At 34.8% G+C, this 26,076-nt stretch overlaps 2 protein-coding genes across 2 annotated transcripts; both read right to left on the bottom strand.

Moving 5' to 3' along the window:
* Positions 1-6,633: 6,633 nt before the first annotated feature.
* LOC123873249 (4-coumarate--CoA ligase 1-like) lies at positions 6,634-16,970 on the bottom strand. The gene is made up of 8 exons (XM_045918019.1): positions 16,537-16,970; positions 15,372-15,582; positions 14,223-14,582; positions 13,623-13,808; positions 12,953-13,074; positions 10,665-10,826; positions 8,525-8,692; positions 6,634-7,303 (listed from the first exon to the last, which is right to left on the bottom strand). The coding sequence occupies exons 1-8, from the start codon at positions 16,717-16,719 to the stop codon at positions 7,019-7,021; spliced, it is 1,677 nt and encodes a 558-aa protein (XP_045773975.1). The 5' UTR covers positions 16,720-16,970; the 3' UTR covers positions 6,634-7,018.
* LOC123873250 (4-coumarate--CoA ligase 2-like) lies at positions 16,822-24,127 on the bottom strand. The gene is made up of 8 exons (XM_045918021.1): positions 23,728-24,127; positions 23,132-23,342; positions 21,819-22,178; positions 19,273-19,458; positions 18,939-19,060; positions 18,501-18,662; positions 18,071-18,238; positions 16,822-17,746 (listed from the first exon to the last, which is right to left on the bottom strand). Exons 1-8 carry the CDS (start codon positions 23,905-23,907, stop codon positions 17,462-17,464), a joined length of 1,674 nt encoding a protein of 557 aa, XP_045773977.1. The 5' UTR covers positions 23,908-24,127; the 3' UTR covers positions 16,822-17,461.
* Between the last annotated feature and the right edge of the window lie 1,949 nt (positions 24,128-26,076).

Here is a 26,076-nt window from a genome sequence, read left to right as displayed (position 1 = left end):
CGTCTGTGATCCGCCTAACGAAGGACGCGCAGTTGGAATGTGTGCTCATGGGATTTACTCGTGATTCATCATCGATGTAAACAAACGTTACTTTTATTGCCAGCTGCCGGCGAGATCCGCGTGCAACATCCTTAGCGCGGGGAATGAGAAATTTTTCGAGGTTTTTAGAGTTTTTTTTTGCATCCTACTAATATTATAAACGCGAAATTTAGTATAGATGGATGGATGTATGGATGTTTGTTACTCTTTCACGCAAAAACTACTGGACAGATTTGGCTGAAATTCGGAGTGGAGATAGATTATACCCTTTTTTTTACCCGACTATGGCAAAACCGAAAGGAAGGGTTATGATTTTAGCAGTCTATGTATGTATGTATATATGTGTATATATATAGAAAATATTCTAATTTGGCAGACAAATAAAATCATTGGGAATGCCGTCAATCAAGGATAAAAAATACGCTGTCGACAACGCACGACCACGGCCTTTGTATTGAATCTCAATCAAGACGATGATAGCACTAAGCACAATCTTGTTTCTTTCTTTTTAGTTTATTTACTTGTCCCAAGTCGGGTTCAAGTTGTCTCATTTTTTCCGTAGTCGGGTTATAGTTTTTTCAACTTTTTTTTTTTCGTGGGGAAATCCTCATGGATACCACCGCGCCCGGGGAGGCACGGAGGTTATGTCGGGCTTTTACCGACTAAAACCCCACGGCGTTCCACGCTTCGCCTGCCCTGAATTAACACAATAGCCTATTTTTTATCCCGGAAAATCAATGAGTCTATAAAAATTAAAAATCTATATCCGCGGGAACGAAGTTGCGGGCTCCAGCTGGCATATAATATTAGAGCCACGATAGCTCAACGGTTAAAGGAGCGGACCGAAATCCACCCCCACTAACCCCACCCAGCACTATTCCTAGCAAAAGCTTAGTTGGAGGGGAAAGGGGAATATTAGTCATCATGATAAACTTGGCTAAAAAAATTTTTGTCAATCTATGCTTATATGAAAACTGTGATGTTATAGTCGCGTGCAGAGGTGTTGAGGTACAAAATCTCTGCTAAACCTAGGGGGTGATAGCCTAGTGGTTAAGACGTCGATCGGTCTCTCACTCTGGGGTCGGGGGTTCGATTTCGGCTAACTTTCCGGAGTTTAAGAACCACTCAATGACTTCTATGTATTCTAGGTACATAGAATACCACTTGCTTTAACGATGAAGGTTAGAATAATAATAGCTGTACTGAATTAAAATAATAATATAATCGGTGATAGCCTAGTGGTTAAGACGTCTGCCTTCTTTTCGGGAGATCGGGGGTTCGATCCTGGGCACGTAGTTAAATATTACTTGCTTTAACAGTGAAGGGAAATATTGTGAGGAAGCCGGCATGCCTGAATATCTCTGTCATGTTCTCCATAATGTTCTCAAAGCTGTGTCTGCCAATCCACACTGGGCCAGCGTGGCAGATTATGGCCTAAAACCCTTCTCATTATGAGTGGAGACTCGTGCTCAATAGTAGGCCGGTAATGGTTTGATCATGATTTTTATTGATTTATTGATTTATAAATTATTGCATGATGATGATGATGAGTCAAAATAAAACACCGGATACTGTTAATTAGCACAGTTATTGAGTGGGTCGAAAGATGTTCAAAATTGCTATCTGCTTTAACCGTTTTAATAACATAATGAACGTGTTTTTATCACAACATTAATTGTGGTATTATGTGGTTTGACCAAAACAGTATAAACACTTATTTTATGAGTTCATTTTGGACAGAAAAAGAGAAATTTTCAACGTCTTGATAAAAAACCCAATGTATCCATATTTTACGCCAACGCAACACTTTCTATGGAATTCAGGAATTCACATCCTTTCTAATTTTTTCTTTGTGACTTCCACTCAACTAAAAACCCAAAAATGGTTTTCAATTATACAGTGTGGAATATGAACGGAGAACTCCAAATAAGTATAAAAGTGTTAATTATTATGGTACAAATTGGCCTTTACTCAATGTCGTGTTGCAAGTCCTTAAGTTAACAAATTAAATAAAAACGTAATAACAAAATGAATAAAATCGGTTCATTAGTTTAGAAGCTACGATGCCACAGACAGAGATACACAGATACACACGTCAAACTTATAACACCCCACTTTTTGGGTCGGGGGTTAAAAAACAGGAAAACAAACACTAAATATAACACAAAAAGGATTGTTTTAACATATTATTGTATAAGATAAGACTGCTAGTCTCAAACAAGCTTTACCCCTTATCCCGTAAAAAAATAAAGAATTCGCGGTTCGACATATTGCTCCTTTTTTGGATCCCTGTTTCGCGTAAATAAATAAACGATTTCACGAACCTCCAAGGTCCGGGTCCGGGTCAAACAAGCGAAATCACGAGGGCAAAGACCTAAGAGACCCAATTAAGAAAGTGTGTCCGGATAGCAACGTTCCTACAAAGTACAAACCCTAAAACGCACCCTTTAAATTAACGATTTATGCTATTTGCAACATTTGGAAGCTTTAGTATATTTAAAATAATAAATACAATACCTTTAATTTTTTAATAATTACTTATGCGCTTCTTGGTCTTTAATCTTATGAAATAGAAACACTATTGAATACTCTCGATAGAAAAAAACATAAAATTGCTCCTAATAGGTATTTAGATTTTTTTAGTTTGTCTGGGCTTAACAGGGCTCTCTCCGTCACTCGCTTCATACAATCGTAGTTCCAATTTCATTTGAATATTAAGCAACCAAAGTCCATGAAATTTTGCAGACATATTCTAGAAACTAATACTGTGGTGTTTTAGATTTTTCAAAAAATGTGTAGTTTTAAACTTACAGGGGCTCAAAGATTTGAATGTAAATTTTTAAGACCGCGTAACTTTGAAACCGAATATTTTAACAGAAATCTGGAAAACCACAGACATAGATATTAGTTTCTAGAATATGTCTGCAAAATTTCATGGACTTTGGTTGCTTAATATTCAAATGAAATTGGAACTACGATTGTATGAAACGAGTGACGGAGAGAGCCCTCTTAACTAGATAGTTTTACTTCACTACTAAGTAGTAATAAGGTACTTTATTACGTATTTAATGTCAACACAATCTTAAACACCATAAAAAGTTAAATAACCTACGTTGTACGATGAGATGTATAAGGAAACCACAGCGATTTCTATGTAAATAAAACTAAGCCTTATATTAATGCAAATCCTTTGTTCTGTTATGTTAATTTGAAAGGAATTTTATACTTGTGTATTTTTGAACGAGAATTTCCATAGCTGGATTACTAGTTGCTATGTTAACCGAATCTATAAACGATTTTCTAAGATTTTTCGCAAATATTATTTTATTTTACCTCTTTTAACATGAAATCTTTAAAAAATTGACACAGAAATGTACCCTACTTTGCCTAAAAGCTGAAAATTAACTAATCAGGCTAGTCAAAATAGACAATTGATACCTACTGATAATAATAATTATTGTTATAATTAATTATTAAAAGTTATTATGAGAACAATCACATGATTTACGACTAATAAACACTTATTTTTTACACTTAAAATAAGCCATTTAAAGTAGTTTTTCATTTGAAAAAATTAGGCTGTGACCTTTATGTCATAAAGATCCAAATTCCAACGATAAGAATATAATTAGGTACCTATCTACATATTTTTTTCGTATTATTATTCTTTGTAGGTAGGTTTGTAAAGGTCTAACAACATTCAAATTAAACTTTGATAAATAAAGGGCACTCTAGTTTAAGATAAAGAAACTTATATACAGCTATTGCATTTCAAATTAATATTCTTACGAGTATTTAACCGAAAGTCCTGCAAGAATGTACCTACAATTTCAAGAAAACGCACATTTTAATGACTTTAACTAGTATTTTTTCACTATGTGATTGGGTACATAAAGCCTATATTACCAACCTACGTTTAGTACGTACGTTAACGTAAAGTTTAAGAAATTAGCTCTAGTATCGACTATGACTCACAAAGTCGATACTAGAGCTAATTTCTTAAACTGGACCCTCACAAATTGCGAAAAACCAAATTAAATTTGAATTTCGCGGGCAGACCCGTCTCATGCCCCTTAAATACATATTTCAATGTGGTAAAGTCCTAAACTTACCTTTTTACTACGTCCACCATACCAAAACAAAGAAATCACGAGATATCATTAGTGAACATTGTAAATTTTAAGTGTCCTTTTTTGGTAGTAAACAAAATTGTAATATTACGAAGGCATGTCGAGTTTCTGCGGAATGCAAATAAAACGGCGCCTTCGATTCGGGAAAACCTTATAAAAATAAAACCGTGGCGCCTAGATTAAAAGCAGAGATATTCAAAAATGACATATGACCTGTTCAGAATTAAATCCTTTACACAGTATTGCTTTTACATCACAAACAACTTTAGCGGTTGAGTTATTTTGATCCGTGATATTAGTATTTTTAAAAATGCAAGTTTTTTTCTGCTAGAAATTAGCGTTTGACGGCGATCTCGCGTGGTCGTAAACGCCACTGTACCTAATCTAAGATGGAAGTGGGCTAGGACGATATGACAGTTTATAGGAAACCAACATCAACAATCTAATCCAGGCGTCCGCTGAATTATATTATGATACTAGCCGATGCCCGCGACTTTGCCCGCGTGGATTTAGGTTTTTTGAAATTCCGTGGGAACTCTTTGATTTTCCGAGATAAAAAGTAGCCTATGTGCTAATCCAGGCTATTATCTATCTCCATTCTAAATTTCAGCCAAATCCGTCCAGTAGTTTTTGCGTGAAAGAGTAACAAACATACACACACACACACACACATACAAACTTTCGCCTTTATAATAGCGTGATGATATCCGCAAAAACCAGTCTATCAAAGATTTTTACAAACCCATTTTGAGATATTGGTGATTGAGAATGCGCCGTTACAAAATTGAAAGTTTGATCTTCAATCTAATGTCAATAATCTCAAACCTTTTGATATGAAATCTTGTTAATTTTTATAGCAGTTTGCGACCTAACTTTCAAGGATTGAAATGACTGTACCGAATTAGCGGCTTCGTGTTGAGTTTCAACTTTATCAGTTTGACGATTAACTTATTTAGGAAAAAGTTTTTACTTATTTTTTTGTAAGCATAAATTGTAAAAAGTTCGTTGATAAATAAAATTTTATCTATCCAAATAATTAGTTTGTTTTTTTTTTAAATCAACTAGTTGGGTATGCAATGTAAAAGTAAATAAATGTAAATATGTTTAAATATGCAAAGGGTAATCTTCGCAAGTAATGATACGATTCTGAATACTCTTTCACTAATAGGTAGCTACATTATCCCTAAGTGTCGTAAGCTATCCATACTAATATTATAAATGCGAAAGTGTGTCTGTCTGTCTGCTACCTTTTTACGGCCCAACAGTTTAACCAATTCTGACGAAATTTGGTACATAGTTAGCTTATATCCTGTGGATGGACATAGGGTACTTTTATCCCGGAAAATCAAAGAGTTCCCACAGGATTCCTAAAGACCCATCCACTCAACCGATTTGTATGAAATGGAACCGATTTGTATAAAATGGTACCGAGGTAGCTTGCGTCCATGTTATTGATAAAGACAACTTTTTATCCCGGAAAACCAAACAGTTCCCACGGGATCTTCAAAAACCTACATCTACGTGGATGAAGTCGCGGGCATCCTCTAGTTACTCTAGTAAACTACATTATGCAGACGAAATCGTGCGGAAAAGCTAGTCATTAGTAAACAGTATTTAGGTAGCTCTTGCTACTTATTATTATCAATTGAGTCGTAGCCAAAAGCAAAAACGTGTAAAAAACAAATTAATTTATCGTTAATGTAATAATTATAGGCAAATTAAATCACGCCAATTGTATTGAATATATTTTACTAAGCAGGTCTTCAAGGACGTAAACCTGTATTTTATGAAGGCGTCAAACGTCCTTACCTAACACCATTAATCTTTGGTCACCTCCTTTGACTCCGTAATAAATCGCCAACCATCTGACAGTATTATGTTCCTACGATTTATTAGCAATTAAATAATTATTATATCGGGGAATGTTCAAAGTTCCACTGGTTTCGGTTTCTACGACCGCATTCTTATGTCTATCTCTTCAATTTTGCGTACCAGTTACATGTCTACAATTTTGAATCTACAAGTGTAAATTAAAACTTTATAACACCCCCGACAAGTGAAGGTTACAGTCACTAGAAAAGAGCTGATAACTTTCAAACGGCTGAACCGATTTTCTTGGATTATAGCTAAGAACACTCTCAATCAAGCCACCTTTCAAACAAAAAAAAAACTAAATTAAAATCGGTTCATTAGTTTAGGAGCTACGATGCCACAGACAGATACACAGATACACACATCAAACCTATAACACCCCTCTTTTTGGGTCGGGGGTTAAAAATCTGTTAATAAATGTTTAACTAACTCAATAAAGCATTGAGCATCATTGTGTTTTGTTCATATCACTAAAAGGCTTCAACTTGCCAGTCATTAGGATATTAACTCAGTGTTTTCTATAACACATTCTGAATTGTTAAATAGTCTTAGGTACCTATATATTAATTGAGCGAAAATACAAACGCCAATATTGACTTTATATAATATATTGTATTTTTTACAACTTACAACAAAGAGGTCCCACGGTGCGTATAAACGCATCGCAATGTTTAATACTATTGAAATATTACAGGGTTCTTACAACTTTGTTGTATACAAACGCACTGCGGTATGCGCCGCGTTCAAACGCACTAAGGAACCCATACTTTAAATCCTTTACCTTAAACCTTTAGGACGAATTCCTTAAAACGTAATACAATTAATATTTGATTATAATTGAGTGGTTTTTGAATAAAACATCTAACTGTTTTTGTAAACGTTTATAACCTTGTCCTTTTGTCATAATAAAAAAAAACAGTAGCCTTATCTAAAAACAGTTACAAAACTTATTACCCAATATATTTATAACTCTTAATTTACTGTCCCGCGAGAACTCTTCTCAGAATTTTCCCAGAAGCATTCTTCGGTATGAGATCCAAGAATTGAACTTCTTTTAACCTTTTATATGGTGCCACTCTCTCGTTAACATATTCCATAATATCCTTGTTACTAATTTTAGCACCATTATTTAGTACTACAAAAGCTTTAGGCTTTTCCCCTGTCTTCTCATCTGGTATCCCGACTACTGCTGCATCGAATACTGACGGATGTTCTCTGATAATGCCTTCTAATTCCGCTGGTGGAACTTGGTATGCGTTGACCTGTAATTTGATTTTGATTACCATAACTTGATTTTAAGCTAACTTAAGAGGGCTGATCTCCGTCACTCGTTTCATACAATCGTAGTTCCAATTTCATTTGAATATTAAGCAACAAAAGTCCATGAAATTTTGCAGACATATTCTAGAAACTAATATCTATGTCTGTGGTTTTCCAGATTTCTGTAAAAATATTCGGTTTCAAAGTTACGCCGTATTAAAAATTATCATACAAATCTTTGAGCCCCTGTAATTTTAAAACTACATATTTTTAGAAAAATCTAAAACACCACAGACACAGATATTAGTTTCTAGTCTGTCTGCAAAATTTCATGGACTTTGGTTGCTTAATATTCAAATGAAATTGGAACTACGATTGTATTCAGAAACGAGTGACGGAGAGAGCCCTGTTAAAGGTAGAGCTGTGGCATAACCAATTTTGTTGATCATTAGATGTAATTAGTATTCTCACTTGATTGCATTATGTTACATAATAATATTCTACTTTTGGATCGTACCAAAACATTTCAAATATTTAATGTATTTTTCATTAGTTTTGGACTCATTTCTTTATTTAAAACTAGCTTTGCTCGAGTGAAATTACATGAAATCTTCTCTTAGTGGGAGACTATTTCATAGAGAAAACCTTCATGCAAAATCTCAAGTTTCTGGTGTATTTTTGTACTTGGCTGCAAACCGTTTAGTTTGTAATTGTCATCTACTGTGAAAAGAAAAACAGCCTTTTTACAATGATTATTACTATGGTTATATAAAATTGAAAAGAAACAATTTTATTTATTTAAACATTTAGAATGTGCAAGGATGCCATCATCATTTCAACATATTTATTTAGCGGGTTTTTACGAGTTCTATTTCCAACTTCTCTTTAGAAATATTCGCATTGTAGTGTATTTCTGAATAACTTTACTCTTTCTGGATTATTATCATAGTTGTGTTAATGGAAAACATACATAAGCCGAAGTCAGTGCCCGCATACATACATAATTTGGTTATTATAATAAACTAGGTGAAACCCAAGACTTCTTCTTTAATTCCTGCGAGAACTTTTTGATTTTCGGGGATAAAAAATAGCCTTTATTTTAAGTCAGGGTATAAGCTATCTCTATTCCAAATTTCAACTAACTCCGTCCAAAGCTGTTACTTAAGAAAAACATTTTGAGATAGATATAGATAAATATATATTTTTTTATTTACTGTGTTTACCTTTATTAGTTCCTTCAATCTATCCGCTACAGTGACAAATCCATCTTCATCTATCTTCGCTAAATCACCACTCCTCATCCAGCCATCAACAAACACATCTGCATTTGCCTTTGGATTATTTTTATAACCTTTCATCACGTTCGGTCCTTTGATCAGTAACTCTCCCAACTGAAATATAATTGTTTTTAAAGTTTTAATAAAATTATTAAGAACTTTATATTTTCAATTAAATCATGCTTTATATTCAACCGATTTCAGCGAAACTCGGCAAAGCAACATCAAACTATCTGTTGAGGGGCATACAATAATATGAATCCCAGTTAGGTTTGAGTAGGCAGTTTTCTACAGAATTAAGTATTAAAGATCATTCTCATTTTTAGGGTTCCGTACCTCAAAAGGAAAAACGGAACCCTTATATCACTTTGTTTTCTGTCTGTCTATCTGTCTGTCTGTCTGCCCATCTGTCTGTCCGTCCGCGTCTGTCTGTCGTGTATGTCAAGTAAAATCTAAACGTTGTTTTATTGCTAGAACAACGGAGTGCGACATTGCGGCATGCCAAGGGTGGCATCTATCGTACCGTATCTATTAACGCCTAATAGGTACGGTACGATATACCTATACGGTATACCTGTTAGCTGACGCCCGTGACTTCGTCCTTCAAAATCCCGTAGGAACTCGTTAATTTTCTGAAATAAAAAGTAGTAGTTATATGTGTTAATCTATGGTATAATCTATGTCCATTCCGAATTTCAGCCAAATCTGTTCAGTAGTTGTAGCATGAAAGAGTAACAAACATATACACATACATACACACAAACTTTCGCCTTTATAATATTAGTGTGATTCTAAACCACATCGTTATCTCCGGGTATAACAGAGACCCGCACGCTACCACAAAATATATTTTTCGCTTTGTGACATGCCACAATGTCGCATGTTGTTACTAGAACTGATGTAACTTCATTGGTCACAGTTTAAATATTGAAACACTGCTATAAACTCTGATTAATATCCAAACTGACTCATGAAAAAATTCTTGTTATTCTATTGTTACTTTTAGGTGCCAGTTATAATAGATTGAGTGACGCCGAAGAAATAACAATTGTATGATGTCAACATCAGTCTATCGACCTGAGAATACTTGTGCGTAGGATTTCCCATATGTTTACGAGGTGTAAAATGCTAATGCAAACAATTAAAGTCATAAATTCAACAGCTCAAGGGAAAGATCTTTTAAGATGAAATGATATTGGTCATTTTAGTATTAGTAAGTCATTTTTCGATAGGATAAAATGACAGATCAGTTCTGGTAAAAAACATGATAGTATTAAGTACTTAATGAAATGCTAGAAGGTACGTTAAGAACATTTTTTTTTCGTGTTCTGAATCCGCGATATATATAATGTAATTTAGATATAGCCTATGTTTCTTCTGGATAAAGTATTTTTAATTTTAAGTAATGGTGAAAAATTTATTAAAATCGGTTCAGTAGTTTCAGAGTTTATCGATTACAAGCAAACAAACTTTTATTATAAACAAATTTTTATTCATAATAATAAGTGTACGTAAGTTTATTTAATTTTATGTAGATATGATTATATTATCTTTTTGACTTTTATATGTTTTTATTTTGCACAATAGTCATTAAATTATATTTAAATACTAGATGATGCCCGCGGCTCTATCCGCATGGATTTAGGTTTTTTAAAAATCCCGTGGCAAGTCATTGCTTTTCCGGGATAAAAAGTTGCCGAAGTCAATTTCCGAGGCGTAAACTACCTCTGTATCAAACATATAAATAGGTTAATAGGTTTCATATAAATAGGGATAGACCCTTAAGAATCCCGTAGGAACTCTTTGATTTTCCGGGATAAAAAGTAGCCTATGTCTGTCCCCGGGATATAAGCTGAACCTGTACAAAATTTCGCCAGAATCGGTTAAACTGTTGGGCCGTGAAAAGGTAGCAGACAGACAGACAGACAGACACACTTTCGCATTTATAGTATTAGTATGGATTACAAACCTCCTTTTTGGAAGTTCGTTAGAAGTTTCTCCACTAGGGTCGTCATTGCAGCCATTCAAACTCACTCCAGCAACCTATTTCCGATTTTTAAACTTAATGATAAAGATAACCTCATACCTCATTAGGACCCATTATGTTCATATTGCTGTCGACTATTCTTAGTTCGCAGTTTGGTATAGCGACGCCAACTGCACTGTAATTCTTAGAGTTGTTAGGTGTTATTGTCACCAAGGGTGAGGCTTCTGTCATGCCGTAGCCTTGGTTAAAGTGCATTTCGTGCTGAAATAAAAAGATATACATAACTTAAAATTTAAAAACCCCCCGACACAAAAACCTCTATAAGAAAACTAGAAAAGAGCTGATAACTTTCAAACGGGTGAACCGATTTTCTTCGATTATAGCTAAGAACACTCTTGATCAAGCCACCTTTCAACAAAAAAAACTAAATTAAAATCGGTTCATTAGTTTAGGAGCTACGATGCCACAGACAGATACACATTTACACACGTCAAACTTATAACACCCCTCTTTTTGGGTCGGAGGTTACAAATATAATACTTCTAAAGCTTAAGGCTGTTTAACGCCGGAGATAACATGCGACAATGCAGCATGCTACAAATAGAAAAAATAATTTTAAGGTGTTAAGCAGCATGCTTCAGTCTATTTTATGCCGAGTCAACATCGTGTTGTAGAAATGGAATACGGTACTATCTTTGCTACATTTAAAATGATTGTAGCGTATAGCTCTGTGGCATGCTTCAATGTCGCACTGTGTTACTCTGGCGTAAACTAGACTTTAGGGAGCGGATTCAAATCTGAAAGTATCGTTTTTTAACCCCCGACCCAAAAAGAGGGGTGTTATAAGTTTGACGTGTGTATCTGTGTATCTGTGTGTCTGTGTATCTGTGTATCTGTGTATCTGTCTGTGGCATCGTGGCCTAAACGAATGAACCGATTTTAATTTACTTTTTTTTGTTTGAAAGGTGGCTTGATCGAGAGTGTTCTTAGCTATAATCCAAAAAAATTGGTTCAGCCGTTTAAGAGTTATCAGCTCTTTTCTAGTTTTCTTGTAGAAAAGAAGGTTAGATAAATATTATGTCAATTGACAAATGTCAAGCTGTCAAGATGGACGTTGCCTAAATACATAATTATTTATTTGAAAATGATGTTTTGGAGAACTCAGATACTTTGGATCGTAGGCGCGGAATAGGTAGTCCAAGAAAATCGGTTCAGCCGTTTGAAAGTTATCAGGTTTTTTCGGTCTTTTCTAGTTACTGTTACCTTTACTTGTCGGGGGTGTTATAAATTTTTAATTTACACTTGTCAATTTGCTGTTTGTTGAAGGACTATTATCCTTCAAACTTTTGCTGTACACGATGTTTTGCTGTCGATATCAAAGTAAGTATACGGATAATTTCAGGAAAAAGAAGAATTATATACATAATGTTAACTATATGTAACTATTCTGTAAAAAATATTAACAGCAAAATCAGCTAGATTACTGTCAGATTTTTTAAATAAAACCGCCTTCAAAAATATATTAGCAAAAGTAGTATACTTAAAAACGTTTATTTAACTTGAAAGCGGAAGGAATTAACTCCTTTTAACCATGAATTATTAAAAATATATATCAACAGCATAATTTACGTAGAATTTTGTATGCGGAAACATTTTTTTGAAATCACCTTTAGAATATCCTAATTAATACTACCTAGTAAAAAATTGTTAGTAAGTATATTTTTAAAGGCGTTAATTATTATTCTAGTAAAAACTATAGTCAGTTATTAAACAATCCGGGTGTAATCCGGTTAGGATGGGGGCACTCGAGCGGTGCGGCGCCACAACGTTGTTTTGTCGCAGCGGCGGCGCCGTAGAAGCGTTCGTTTACTTCACACTAATATTATAAAGGAGAAAGTTTGTATGTGTGTTTGTGTGTGTGTGTGTATGTTTGTTACTCCTTCACGCAATAACTACTGGACGGATTGGGCTGAAATTTAGAATGGAGATAGATTATACCCTGGATTAGCACATAGGCTACTTTTTATCCCGGAAAATCAAAGAGTTCCCACAGGAATTTTAAAAACCTACATCCACACGAACGAAGTCGCGGGCGTCAGCTAGTTACACCATAATATATGTATGTATTCGTAAACAACTGAGCGGTGCGGCTCCGACGTCTCCGACTCTCGGTGTTTGCAAGTCCGGTGCGGCGCCGGAGCGCATCGTGTGACATGCCACAGATATTTCTATAGATACATCCATCCCTTCTACAGATATATCCCGCTCTGAATAAGCATCTTTTAGGTTAAAAAAAATGCATCCCATTTTAAGCCATATCATCACTTTCCATCAGGTGCGATTGTGGTCAAGCGCTTGCCTAAAATGAATAATAATTGAAAACTTACGTCCACTTTACTCATAAATCTCTCGGCATCAGCTAGAGGTAAAGGCGCTGCTCCCACTATAACATATTGCAGCTTCTGAAAGTGCTTCGCATTCACTTCAGGGTTAGACGCTAGGAATAGTACTGAAAACGCAACAAAAATTACATCATTTTTTCTTAAAAAAATGCCTTGTATATTATGGACTTCCGCAAAGTAACGCCAGCTTTTTTTGATTTTCCTCTGATGGTTGGTCTAGCTGGGCACCATACTTTACACGGTGTTAAGTACGAGCCCAGCTGGACCTACCATTGTATCTTGGAAGTTGTACGTGTGGTTTACACTTCGTTAGCGTGATTCAGACTCCATAGTGAGTGATCGAAGATACCTGTGGTGCCATCTAGAAATATTCTTTTACGAGTAAGTTAACTTCGTTGCAGGTTTGAAATTCGAATTGTGTGATTACTGTAGGATCGTGTTCGTATGAGTGCGAATAGCGTCAACTTGTGTCTGTAGTGGAGACCGCCACATAATCCTACCCCATTCCCGCGCAAAGTGTGCACTGTGGGGTCCATAAAAGACTCGTTCATTGAAGTGTAGCCGCTGCTAAATTAGTAATACCTGAGCAATACACATACGCAGTATCGCATGGTTCAAATAAAAAATTAGATTTATATCTATCGCCATTTCTTACCTGTGGGAGGAGCCAAGAACATTGTAGAAATTTTGTGTATTTTCAATGCATTCACAAACGTATCTGGTTGGAATTTTGGAAGAGTCACTAGTTTCAGACCAGCTGTCAGCTTATGTAGAGTGACTACTGATATGCCATAAGAATGAAACATTGGTAGGTAAGCCAGGGCTATGTCTTGATTTGTTGCTGAAAAGATTAAATGAATCAATCAATGAAGAAATAAATCAATTTTATCGCTTGCCCAGCAATGGATATCTACAACCTGACAGTATAAGTAATAATTACGCTCACAGCAGTGACTGGATCTTTTAGCCAAATTCACACGGTAGGTACAAGTTTTTTTTAAAAAGAATATTAGCCTAGGTAAATGACTAATATTCCCCTTTCGCCTCCAACTAAGCGTCAAGCTTGTTCTAGGAGTGAGAATACGATAGCACAATGAGCGGCGTTTGAACCGCCGACCTTTCGGTTTTCAGTCCACTCGTTTAACCGTTGAGCTATTGAGGTTTAAGTTATATGTTGAAAAGATCGTTGAAACTTTCTGTCTACCAAGCTCGTAGATTTTTTTACAAAATGATTAATAACTATTAAAGCACTTACCAGTAGTATCATTACACTTTTGGATCTGCTTTTCATTTTGTTGTTCGCAGTTAGCAACAATATTTCTGTGCGTCAATTCAACAGCTTTGGGAAGTCCTGTTGTACCACTCGAGAACAGCAAAAGGGATACATCTTGAGCTGATCTTTTAACCTCTTTCAAAACATCTTTATCCAAATGAGTGTCATTAATAAGTTCCTTAAAGGAAACAGTTTCCTCAGGGCGATCTTTCTCGATATCGATAGCTATAACTGGTAAATTTAACTTACTCTGCTTTAAAGCTTCTTTTACTGTTACTATATTTCCTGCATCAGTAATAATTAATTTCGCATCGGATGATATGATTTGTTTTTGAGTTTCATCTGAAAATATATTTTTTCTTTATTAATTAATTTTATCATCATAATTTTTTTAGATAAAATATTTTTCATGTCTCTTGTTTGTTATAAGGTTCTTAGCGTTGTTTTTCATCAAGAATCTTTTAATTTTTGTCTTTTGTATTTTTACTTTTTTTACATCTTCATAATATTTATCATTTTCATTACAGGAACTACTCTGAGGTAAATGTTAATAAATAATGTTTTTTTTTCATAATTTTCAATAAAGTACGTAGGTATGTTTGATCGGATGAGGTAAATTCGATTCATTGAATTATTTAGGTTTTATTCTATTTTCTACATCCTTTTTTTATTTCTCACCACAATATTAATTCCCTTTCTTTAGTCTCACATGTTTAAAGGTTAAGATTAGGGTTCGATTCGATCTTTTTGGTGGCTGCGAAGAGAGCTGTAAGACCTCGTTTGTACAGTGATGGAAAATATCTTAAAATATTTCATTGCAAAGCGACTCGTGACAAGCATCTCAGCCGCCAATAAGTTTGAATCCTAACGATTCTTAAAATATAGGTATATATCTACACTAGGCGAATAGAACACATTTTTTTAAATCGTAGTGACTTGATCCATTTAAGTCGATCTCCGTTAATGTTTTTAAAAATAGCCTCAAAAAGGGCTCAACAAAATCAGAGTAGTCCAAAATCTACTAAGATCTTGAAAATGCAATCGTAGTCTAAGTTATTTCACTGTCTTGTAAAATTTAATTTTGCGGACTAGGGGATGTCTATCAAAATAAAGAGAATAAATAAAACTTACAAGCAGTGTACACTGGGTTTATTGTAGCAACAATTCCCCCAGCAGTGAGTATCCCTAACATGACAATCGGAAATTCTGGTGAATTCGGTAACATCATGCACACGACATCTCCATCTCTGATTTTGAATTTTTTTCTTAAACTCGCCCCAAATATTTGAGACTGTTTGTATAATTGTAAGTAGCTGTACTTCCTATCAGTAACTCCACAAACCTGTAATTAATGTAACTGGATTAGAAGAAATGAATAAAAATGATATATTGGCTTGCGTGTTTCATTTTTTTTAATTCCTGTCCATGGACCTCTAAAACTACTTGTCCATTTCAATTACCTACATAATACTGGAATCGATCAGAAGAATATTGTAGTAAAGTGGTAGAATACGAATTAAGGACTAATTAACTGACTGAAATATGACAATATTTAAACTAACAAATCAAAAAATGAATTATAAAATTCCATTGGAAAATATGGCCACAAAAAGTATACTTAGTACAAAATGGAATGAATTCATATTATGTAGATATTATCACTATTGTATGTTTACTTATCAAATTCAATGTCAAGGTCGCTAGATATATTATTATTTATTGTTTTAGTATGTATGCATGATAGTAAAAACTTACGTAACGATTTTTATAATCATGCTAATAAACATGAATAGTAAAATTTTTGTTTGGAATAGTGCTTCTTTATTTACTAGTAGGTTCAAAGGTATTTAGTTCAATGCTGCATGCCGCCTTGTAGATGATGCATCATTGTCGACCAATTACCTATAATCTAAAGTGTGATTCTTAACCAAACGTGTTTTGATTGACTTTAAATATACATTTTACAGACTTTGTCAAGAGTTTATTGGACCTCTGTGATTATGCGTGAGCCAGTGGCATTATGGGTCACTATATTTTAACCTTTCAATGTCACTTAACATTATTTTTGATACAACTAATTTATTATTTATTGCTTCGATATGAAATATTGAAGCATTCAATATCAAATAGTAGTGGCGCTAATATATATAGTAGGTAGTGCCTCAATAAATACTAGTAACTGCTCGATACTTTAAAAACATTTTGAAACTCTTTTCTCATCTTTAAATTACAAGCTTTAAGCTTACTTATTTATAGAGTTAAAGGAATTCAATTAATTCCGCCTTTTTTCACTTACCAATGCAGTTTTATCGGACCACCTATCCAGATTCTTCCACATATATTCAGTAATCGTAACTTCAGGAACAACTATATCATCAAAGGGCGATCTCACAATCTTATCCACAGTCCAAATGTGTTTCATTTTAATGGAAAACACTCTCTTCTCAATCACTTTACTCAGCACTCTTGTTAACAACATGACTCTGTTATCAGCCAACAACTACTGAACTAAATAAAGCCGTAATATGATAATTGGTGATAGTAAATAAACGGATATGTAGGTAGCACAAATGATAATGAATTCAAATTCAAATCATTTATTCAAATTGGTTACCGTTGTACACTTTTTGATTGTCAATATATTATATCGGAGCCTAGATACACTTTTTAGTTTATTTTTTTCTGTTCGTTCGTAAGTTCGTACCTAACGTATGATTGTGAAGAATGGCTTTTTCGTAGTGCGCTTCAAACAAACGTAGTTCCGCTCTCATTCGAATAGTTACTAGATAAGTACAAACCACGGCCAAACAATAAGCGTAAAAAAGACTATTAAAATCTAGTTGCAATAACCAGTGGTTAAAGTTACGTTGCATCTACGATTACGCTTTAAAAATTATCTAGTCAATGTCTACGGATGTTTTATCAGACAAAATACAAATGTCGATATTTTATTTTCCATCGCTATTTACAAGTGATTACATTACGTGTGTCTCGTCAAATGGAAAAACCTTGAATCTAATAGGCATAGTTCTTAACTTACCGTATAATATTTTTAACTAGGCATACAAGCTATATGTAAGTAGGTACAACAAGACACAAGGAGGTAATTATACCACCAAGGTCGCAAAATTAACTGTTATTATTCGGACTGCTTTAACTAAGTATTCCCAATATACTTAGATTGAAGATTACTACTGCCTTAACCTTAACATTTTATTAACCTAATTTTCTACAAGTACTCTTCTCAAAATTTTCCCAGATGGATTCTTCGGAATGACGTCCAAGAACTGAACTTCTTTTAGCCTCTTATATGGTGCCACTCTCTCACTCACATAATCCATTATATCTTTTTGACTGGCTTTAGAATCTTTATTAAGTACTACAAAAGCTTTAGGCTTTTCTCCTGTCTTTTCATCTGGCACCCCAACTACAGCTGCATCGAACACTGCTGGATGTTCTCTAATAACGCTCTCTAGCTCCGCCGGTGGAACTTGATAAGCATTTACCTGAAAATTCAAAACAATCAACCACACACTGTATCAACACAAACAAATATTATATCTCAACCTAAATGTCTTCTACTGTTCATTTTTCCAGATCAATTCTATTATTATTGAAATAGCTTTTTCTGCGAGATATCATTGAAACTGGGATTATTTGTTTGAGGGATCCATAAAATTCCTTAAAAGTGGGCAAAGGTCCCTCTGTGTCTGCAGACATTTTAGCGGTGGTAATCGCTATATTATGTGACCCGCAATCAAATAAGCAAATTGTTTGCTCACTACTTTTGCAATAAGTTAACATATAGATTTTTTCACGATTTTATTTACCTTTATTAGTTCCTTTAACCTGTCAGCTATAGTAACATAACCATATTCGTCAATCTTTGCCAAATCGCCACTCTTCAACCAGCCGTCAGCAAAGACCTGTGAATTTGCCTGTGGGTTGTTTTTATAACCTTTCATCACATTTGGTCCTTTGATTAACAATTCTCCTAACTGGAAAAAAATATTTAATTACTCATTTGTTATGACAACTGATCCATAACACAATATTTTGTTCAAGTTTAAGCAACTCATTGAAAGAATTAGCTATGTGTAGCTTACAACAATATCAAAATATTTGTTAGGGCTTGTTAACTGTCTTAAAGTTCGTTAAGTTCGTATAGGGCTTAGATAAATCTATGAGTTTCAAACTATATTATAGAGACACCATAGGTAGGTATTTACTAAGTACTTTTTATTAAAACTGTCAATTTACCTCATTGGGACCCACATTATTCATTTCATTATCAACTATCCTCAATTCGGAGTTGGGCAAAGCTAATCCCACCGTACTATAATCCTTACAGCCATGTGGTGTTATTGTTACCACCGGACCAGCTTCAGTACAGCCGTATACTTGCCCAAAGTTTACTTCATGCTAAAATTAAAATATTAAAGTTGAAATTGCTATTAAAATTATATTATACTGACGAAAGCCTATAATATTTACAGTCTCTTGTAGGTTTTTGTGTTCTATTTTGATCTGGATCACTAATTCTTAGGAATCAGATGAAATTGTTATTGAAAAATATTATAACTCACATAATAGGATTATAATAAAGATCGAATCCTTTTTACAAATCCTTTTAAGATGTATTAGTGAATGTGTGAGTCTAATTATTATCATCAAAGCTTTCATAATTTAATTACTTACATCCATTTTACTCAAAAATCTCTCCACATCAGCCTGTGGTAAAGGCGCTGCTCCTGTCAGCACATTTTGCAGTTTCTCAAAATGTTTTGATTTCACTAGAGGACTTGATGCTAGGAATAGAACTAAAAACAAAAAAAAAAAACAAATTTACTATGGTCCACGATGTTAATTATACTTTAAAATTCAATACTTTCAAAGTTCAATCGTCACTTATTATTTGATTAACATTCTAATTCAAGATACTGGCCGCTAAGAAAGATTTAGGGGATGGAACTAAATTGGGGAAAAACAATGTTGTGATTGGTTTTTAGTCTCAATTTCAAAAATACCTTACCTGTAGGTGGAGCCACATACACCAGACCAAATTTATGTTTTTCCAATGTTGTTATAAAAGTATCAGGTTGAAATTTTGGAAGAGTCACCAGTTTTAAACCAACTGACAGTTTGTGGATAGTTATAACTGATAACCCATAGGAATGAAACATGGGGAGATACGCAAGGGTGATGTCTTGATGTGTTTCTGTAAAATGTTATAAAAAATTAGCATCAAAAAACAGCAAATGAATTAACCTTGGGTAAGCACCACAGCAACGAAGTGTGACGATAGTATTATGAGAGGAAGGAAAAAAGAAACCTTAACAGGGTCACTTCATTGTATTGGCGTCACTCAGAAAAGCAGGTATTATTTAAATATTTTTATCGAATTATTGGAATGTCCTCTCCAAAACCAACACAAAAAAAACACAAGTTTAATGTGTAAGGTTATCCGAGAGTTTTAATCTAAACAAACTAATGCCAAAATAAATAATTTAATTAGAGCGTGATTGCTATCACAACATCTAATTATCAGTTCACAACCCAAATACCGAAAATATGCGATATCGCTCCGAATCTCAGAAGGAGACTGAACTAAAACCTTCGAAACACCCGTATTTATGCAAGTTCAATCTTGTTGGCCACCTAGCAACAGATTGTAGGTATGACATCGAATGAGCCAAATATCGATTTTATCAAACTACCTGCATTAGGTAAATTAATAATTTTATATTATTTTTGACAACTCAAATCAACTTTTTAAAAATAACCTTACAGTTCGGCCGTCCTGAATTTAACACGCCCTCGTGTTTCTAAATAATCTTGTCATGTCAGTCGCGGGCTTCCTTGCCCTAAGTCAAATCCAAATCATGGGCTATCCTGCCCTCCGTCAAATCATTAAAACCTATCCTTGAACTGCCGAACTCTCAGTTTTAATATCAAATCAACAATAAATCCAAACGACTAACTTCTCATTCGATGTATACGAAATCTGAACCACTTATTGCAAATTACTTTCCACTACACAAAAGACTAAATTCTTAAAAAAAAAAACTAGAAATTTTAATCACCAAATCAAACTCAATAAAAAAATTTAATCAAATGTGGGTTGTTTACAAAAAGATACCAAAGCGAAATTAAGGCAACGTGAGACACATCCCACTTCTGAATTATTGGCGTCACTCAGAAAAGCAGGTATTATTTAAATATTTTTATCGAATTATTGGAATGTCCTCTCCAAAACCAACACAAAAAAAACACAAGTTTAATGTGTAAGGTTATCCGAGAGTTTTAATCTAAACAAACTAATGCCAAAATAAATAATTTAATTAGAGCGTGATTGCTATCACAACATCTAATTATCAGTTCACAACCCAAATACCGAAAATATGCGATATCGCTCCGAATCTCAGAAGGAGACTGAACTAAAACCTTCGAAACACCCGTATTTATGCAAGTTCAATCTTGTTGGCCACCTAGCAACAGATTGTAGGTATGACATCGAATGAGCCAAATATCGATTTTATCAAACTACCTGCATTAGGTAAATTAATAATTTTATATTATTTTTGACAACTCAAATCAACTTTTTAAAAATAACCTTACAGTTGTCTGTCTGTCTGTCGTGTCTGTCTATTCGGAGGAATCAAAACCTATAGGGTACTTTTCCTTGACCTAGAATCATGAAATTTACCAAGTAGCAATGTCTTATAGCAAAAGTAAAGGAAAGGAATGGTTCTGTTTATCTTTAACTTGCATAATGGTTTGAGATATTTTCTAGCACGATGATGCGGAACACTTCGTGTGTGAGTCGGACTAGCATTTGATCGGTTTTTTATATTTTAAAATGTAGCAAGAATGGTCGGCGGTCGGAATGGTTGTTCTGTAATATTAAGTCAGTGTCAGTAATCAGTATGGTGTTTTGTTTTATATTTTTAACCCCCGACCCAAAAAGAGGGGTGTTATAAGTTTGACGTGTGTATCTGTGTATCTGTGTGTCTGTGTATCTGTGTATCTGTGTATCTGTCTGTGGCATCGTAGCGCCTAAACGAATGAACCGATTTTAATTTAGTTTTTTTTGTTTGAAAGGTGGCTTGATCGAGAGTGTTCTTAGCTATAATCTAAAAAATTGGTTCAGCCGTTTAAGAGTTATCAGCTCTTTTCTAGTTTTCTTGTAGAAAAGAAGATTAGATAACCGTTAGGTTCATAATATTATGTCAATAGACAAATGTCAAGCTGTCAAGATGGACGTTGCCTAAATATATAATTATTTATTTGAAAATGATGTTTTGGAAAACTCAAATACTTTGGATCGTCGGGGGTGTTATAAATTTTTAATTTACACTTGTTGGTCCATATGATTCAAATAATTCAAGAAATATTCAATTTTAGCATTTTTGCCATTTATGATACTTTAAAAATTAAGAGTCAAGACTCTATCATCGGTTCAGAAAGCAGAAGTCACTGAAATAAGCCAACAAGAAATTGAACAGTTACACTTTTCTCTTTTAGTTACTCGACTACCTACTATTTTTCAAGAATATCAACAAAAATTTAAGTACTCACCAGTGGTATCATTAAACTTCTTGCATTCATCACCATTTTGCTGTTCACAGTTAGCAACAATATTTCTGTTAGTCAGTTCAACGGCTTTAGGTAAGCCCGTTGTACCGCTTGAATATAGCAAAAGAGATGTATCATCTGCAGATCTTTTAACCTCTTTCAAAATATCTGTATCCACATGACTGTCATTTATAAGTTCTTTGAAAGAAACCGTCTCCTCAGGTCGTCTTTCATCGATATCAATAGCTATAACTGGTATGTTTAACTTGATTTGCTTTAAAACTTCCTTCATTAAGTTTACAAGTTCTGGATTGGTTACAATTATTTTTGCTTCGGATGATGAAATTTGTCTTTGAACTTCATCTGAAATTTGAGAACTCTTACTTTTCTCCTAAGTTAATTTTTGCTCTGTTTCTTTTTTGAGTTGTTAAGGAGTTGTTCTTTAGATTGCGAATCGGCATCATCAGCCCATTACTATCCTTTAGCTGACCACGTACCCCTCTTTAAAAGAGAGGAGTAAAAAACTTAAAACTACAACATTGCTATTTGCTACTAAGCTGTTTGTAATCATAATAATTTATTTCAAGTTTCTACGCGGCATTATACCGAAACAGGAAATTGCTGAGTGAAATTAGATGATGATGCCGATAGGACGGTAACTCGCCACGGCCGAAGCCCCTCAGAGCAGACCAGAAACAATTTAGAAATCACAAAATCTTTCCTCTGCTGAAAATTAAGTCTAGAACCTTACACTTAGACAAGTATCCTCTCGATATTTTCCTTCTCCGTTAAATGCGTGATAAATCTATATCTATACTTTCTATACTAATAAATAAAATTGGAATGTCTGTCTGTAATTTCGAAATAACTACCTCATATTAAGCTCATATGGTTATTTGAACGATACCATAACTGAATCACACGTTTTTAAAATTTTTGTCTGTCTGTCTGTCTGTCTGTCTGTCTGTCTGTCTGTCTGTTTGAAAAGGCTAATCTTTGGAACGGCTGAACCGATTTTGACGGGACTTTCACAGGCAAGTAGAGGATTGACCAGGGCGTAAAATAGGCTACTTTTTTAACCGACTTTTAAAAAGGGAGTTGTGTTTTTCTACCTATGTACACCGAAATCTCCGAGATTTCTGAACCGATTTGCGTCATTTCTTTTTTAATCGATAGAGGAACTTTGGGACATTGTTTCATAAAAAATTTGGAGTCCAACTCCTCAATCCTGATGCTGCAGGGGATCTGACCAATCCACGCGGGCGAAGCTGCGGGCATCAGCTAGTTGTAAATATTACATTAGGAACAGAACTTACAGACGGTGTAAAGTGGATTGATGGTGGTGACTGCTCCCCCCGCAGTGAGGATACCTAGCACCACTGTTGGATATTCTGGACAGTTAGGCAACATAACAGCAACGACATCGCCGTCTTTCACTTTGAACTTTTTCCTCAAACTAGCACCAAATATTCGGGATTGTTTGTACAACTGTAAGTAGGTGTACTTCCTATCGGTTACGCCACAAATCTGTAAAAACCATAGAAGTAGGTTAAATTACAAAAACGTATGTCAAGGTATTTATTTAATATAAGCGTCACTCAGAAAAGCAGGTTATCCCAAAACCGACGCGGGGAACATATTTTCAACGAGCGACACCATGTTCAAAAAATAGCGAACAAACGAGCAGGCGGGTCACCTGGTGTTAAGTGATTACCGCCGCCTAGGAACATTTGCACCGCCGATGCGTTGCCGGCCTTTCAGGAATTTGTTGGTCCGCCCCTTGAATAACCCCATGTTGTAATATAGTGGAAAACACCGGTGGTTATTAACTACGTACTTTCTTTTTGTTACAAAATTATTTAAGATCATTTTTTTAAAGTTAGGTACAGTTCAGTTTGTTTGTAGGACTTACCACTGCAGTTTTTTCGGACCACTTGTCCAAATTTTGCCATACATGTTCAGTAATTGTTGATTCGGGAACAAACACATCATCATATGGCGACTTAACAGTCCTATCCACAGTCCAAATGTGTTTCATCTTGATGAAACATCTCTTTTCCGTCATCCGACGAAATATTTTTGTTAATAACATGACTCCGCTGCAGTCCAACTACAATTTCAATTCAATTAACTGGTAGACCTAACACTTTTCCAGTTTCACTCACTTCATTATATGTATAAATAAGGCACACAAACACTAAAGATCTGCTTATGAGAGCATTAACAATAAAAACTCAAAACTTTGAAATAGAAGTAGATTATATCAGTTTCGCGATAAAAAAAAACAATTTATGAGACACGTCGTTATCAACGTCGCGTTTTATTGAAATGAGAATGCAATAAACAGCTATTATATAATCATTTAAATTTTTTGCGGCATTTCCTGCTATCACGTTTATTTGAATCCAAAAACCGGTCAAGTGCGAGTCGTAAATGAAGGGTTCCGTACCATCATAAAAGAAAATATAATAAATACTCCAGTAGGATAATAATATTTTGTGTTATGAGACCTGCCTTTCATGATTCTACGTCAACAGGAAGTAGGTACCCTATAGGTTTTTATTCCCTTGACGGGTCTTGACAGACAGACAGACTAAGTGATTATAGGGTTCCTTTTTTTTATGTACCTACGTAACCCCAAAAATTTACGTCTGTCCGTCATTTCGTTATCTATGCATATCGCAATCAACACTTGTAGGAATGTTTTTGTCATTGTTTCATCCTTGCCGTTTGTGAGGGTGCGGTTCCACTGAAGCGGAGTGGAGCGGATAGTGTATTTTCAATCAATCAGTCGCCAGCACAGGTCCCTTCTCTACTCACCTGATCCGCACCCTAATAAAATACGTTTTGGCTAAACAGATTTTTTAAACTATTTTGATCAGCTTTACTTCAAACTATATTTATAGCAGGTAGAGTAGGTATAGGCCTATAGTGTACTAGCCGATGCCCGCGACTTCGCCCGCGTGGATTTAGGTTTTTTGAAATCCCGTGGGAACTCTTTGATTTTCCGGGATAAAAAGTAGCCTATGTGCTAATCCAGGATATTATCTATCTCCATTCCAAATTTCAGCCAAATCCGTCCAGTAGTTTTTGCGTGAAGGAGTAACAAACATACACACACACACACACACACACACACACATACAAACTTTTGCCTTTATAATATTAGTGTGATAGGCTTGTACTGACCATAGCTACTCATATTACTTCATTTAGTAACTATGTATCTAATGATATGATTACAGTTGTTACCTATGATTACCTAAAGATAAAATTGCCTTTTCATGGTGGTTATCTAACTACAAAGTCCTTCACTCGTGATGATTAACGAAAATCAAGTGGACAAAATAATGTGATTGTTATAATCGTAAACACTAAAATCTATACAATATATTGTACTTACCTACAAACCCCGCCAAGTGCGAGTCAGACTCGCGCACTGAGGGTTCCGTACACGGGTATTTTTTTCCTACATTTTAGCAAAATAAATTCAAAAACTATAATGCATAAAAATAAATAAAAATCTGCTTTAGAATGTATAGGTAAAGACCTTTCATATGATACCCCACTTAGTATAGTTAGCTTTGAAAATTGAAACACATTTTAATTATTTTTTTGTTATATAACCACGGTCAGCTACAGTACCCGGCAGGAAATATTGAACATCGACCTTTGGAAAGAGATAGCGGTTTTGTAGAGCATTCTCTCTATCGTTGAGACCGACAAAACGTCACATTCTTTTTCTAAAGGTTGATATACAATATTTTCTGCCGGCTACTGTAGTATTGGTACGAGTACTTAGATACGTTTACTTTTACGATAGTAATAAAACGTTCACAGCATTACACGCTTCATCATGATCAATCCATCGCCGGCCTACTGAGAACGGGTCTCCAATAATTAGTCTCTCACGCTGGCCTAGTGCGGATTGGCAGACTTCACACACCTTTGAAAACATTATGGACAACTCTGTGGCATGCAGGTTTCCTCACGATGTTTTCCTCCACAAATAATCAGAATGATATTTGAATGCTTGAAACCACTTCTTCTTCATAGTGCCGTCTCCTATCGGGAGTTGGCAATCATTAAGGCTAACTGGATCTTGTTCACCGCTGCTCTAAACAGTGACCTCGTACTCATGTTAAACCACTGGCGAAGGCTTGAAACCACATAACTCCGAAAAGTAAGAGGTGCGTGCCCAGGATTGAACCCTCAACCTCCCGAAAAGTAGACGTTTTAACCACTAGGCTTTTTGGTTAAT

The sequence above is a fragment of the Maniola jurtina genome, chromosome 16 (genome assembly GCF_905333055.1).
Source record: "Maniola jurtina chromosome 16, ilManJurt1.1, whole genome shotgun sequence".
Classification (NCBI taxonomy): domain Eukaryota; kingdom Metazoa; phylum Arthropoda; class Insecta; order Lepidoptera; family Nymphalidae; genus Maniola; species Maniola jurtina.
The sequence above is the reverse complement of the archived record's forward strand: the minus strand, read 5'-3'. Positions and strand labels throughout refer to the sequence as shown.

Bases quoted from the DNA above. Each gene is read 5' to 3' on its own strand.
- LOC123873249 (XM_045918019.1), bottom strand. From the start codon at position 16,719: ATGTTGTTAACAAGAGTGCTGAGTAAAGTGATTGAGAAGAGAGTGTTT. The intron at 14,583-15,371 runs GTAAGTTTTATT...ATATATTTTCAG, and splicing joins AAACCCAGTGTACACTGCTT to ATGAAACTCAAAAACAAATC. The intron at 8,693-10,664 runs GTATGAGGTTAT...ATTATATTTCAG, and splicing joins ACATAATGGGTCCTAATGAG to TTGGGAGAGTTACTGATCAA.
- LOC123873250 (XM_045918021.1), bottom strand. From the start codon at position 23,907: ATGTTATTAACAAAAATATTTCGTCGGATGACGGAAAAGAGATGTTTC. The intron at 19,459-21,818 runs GTGAGTACTTAA...AACATTTTACAG, and splicing joins GAAGTTTAATGATACCACTG to AAACACATCAAGACATCACC. The intron at 18,239-18,500 runs GTAAATTGACAG...ATTTTTTTCCAG, and splicing joins ATAATGTGGGTCCCAATGAG to TTAGGAGAATTGTTAATCAA.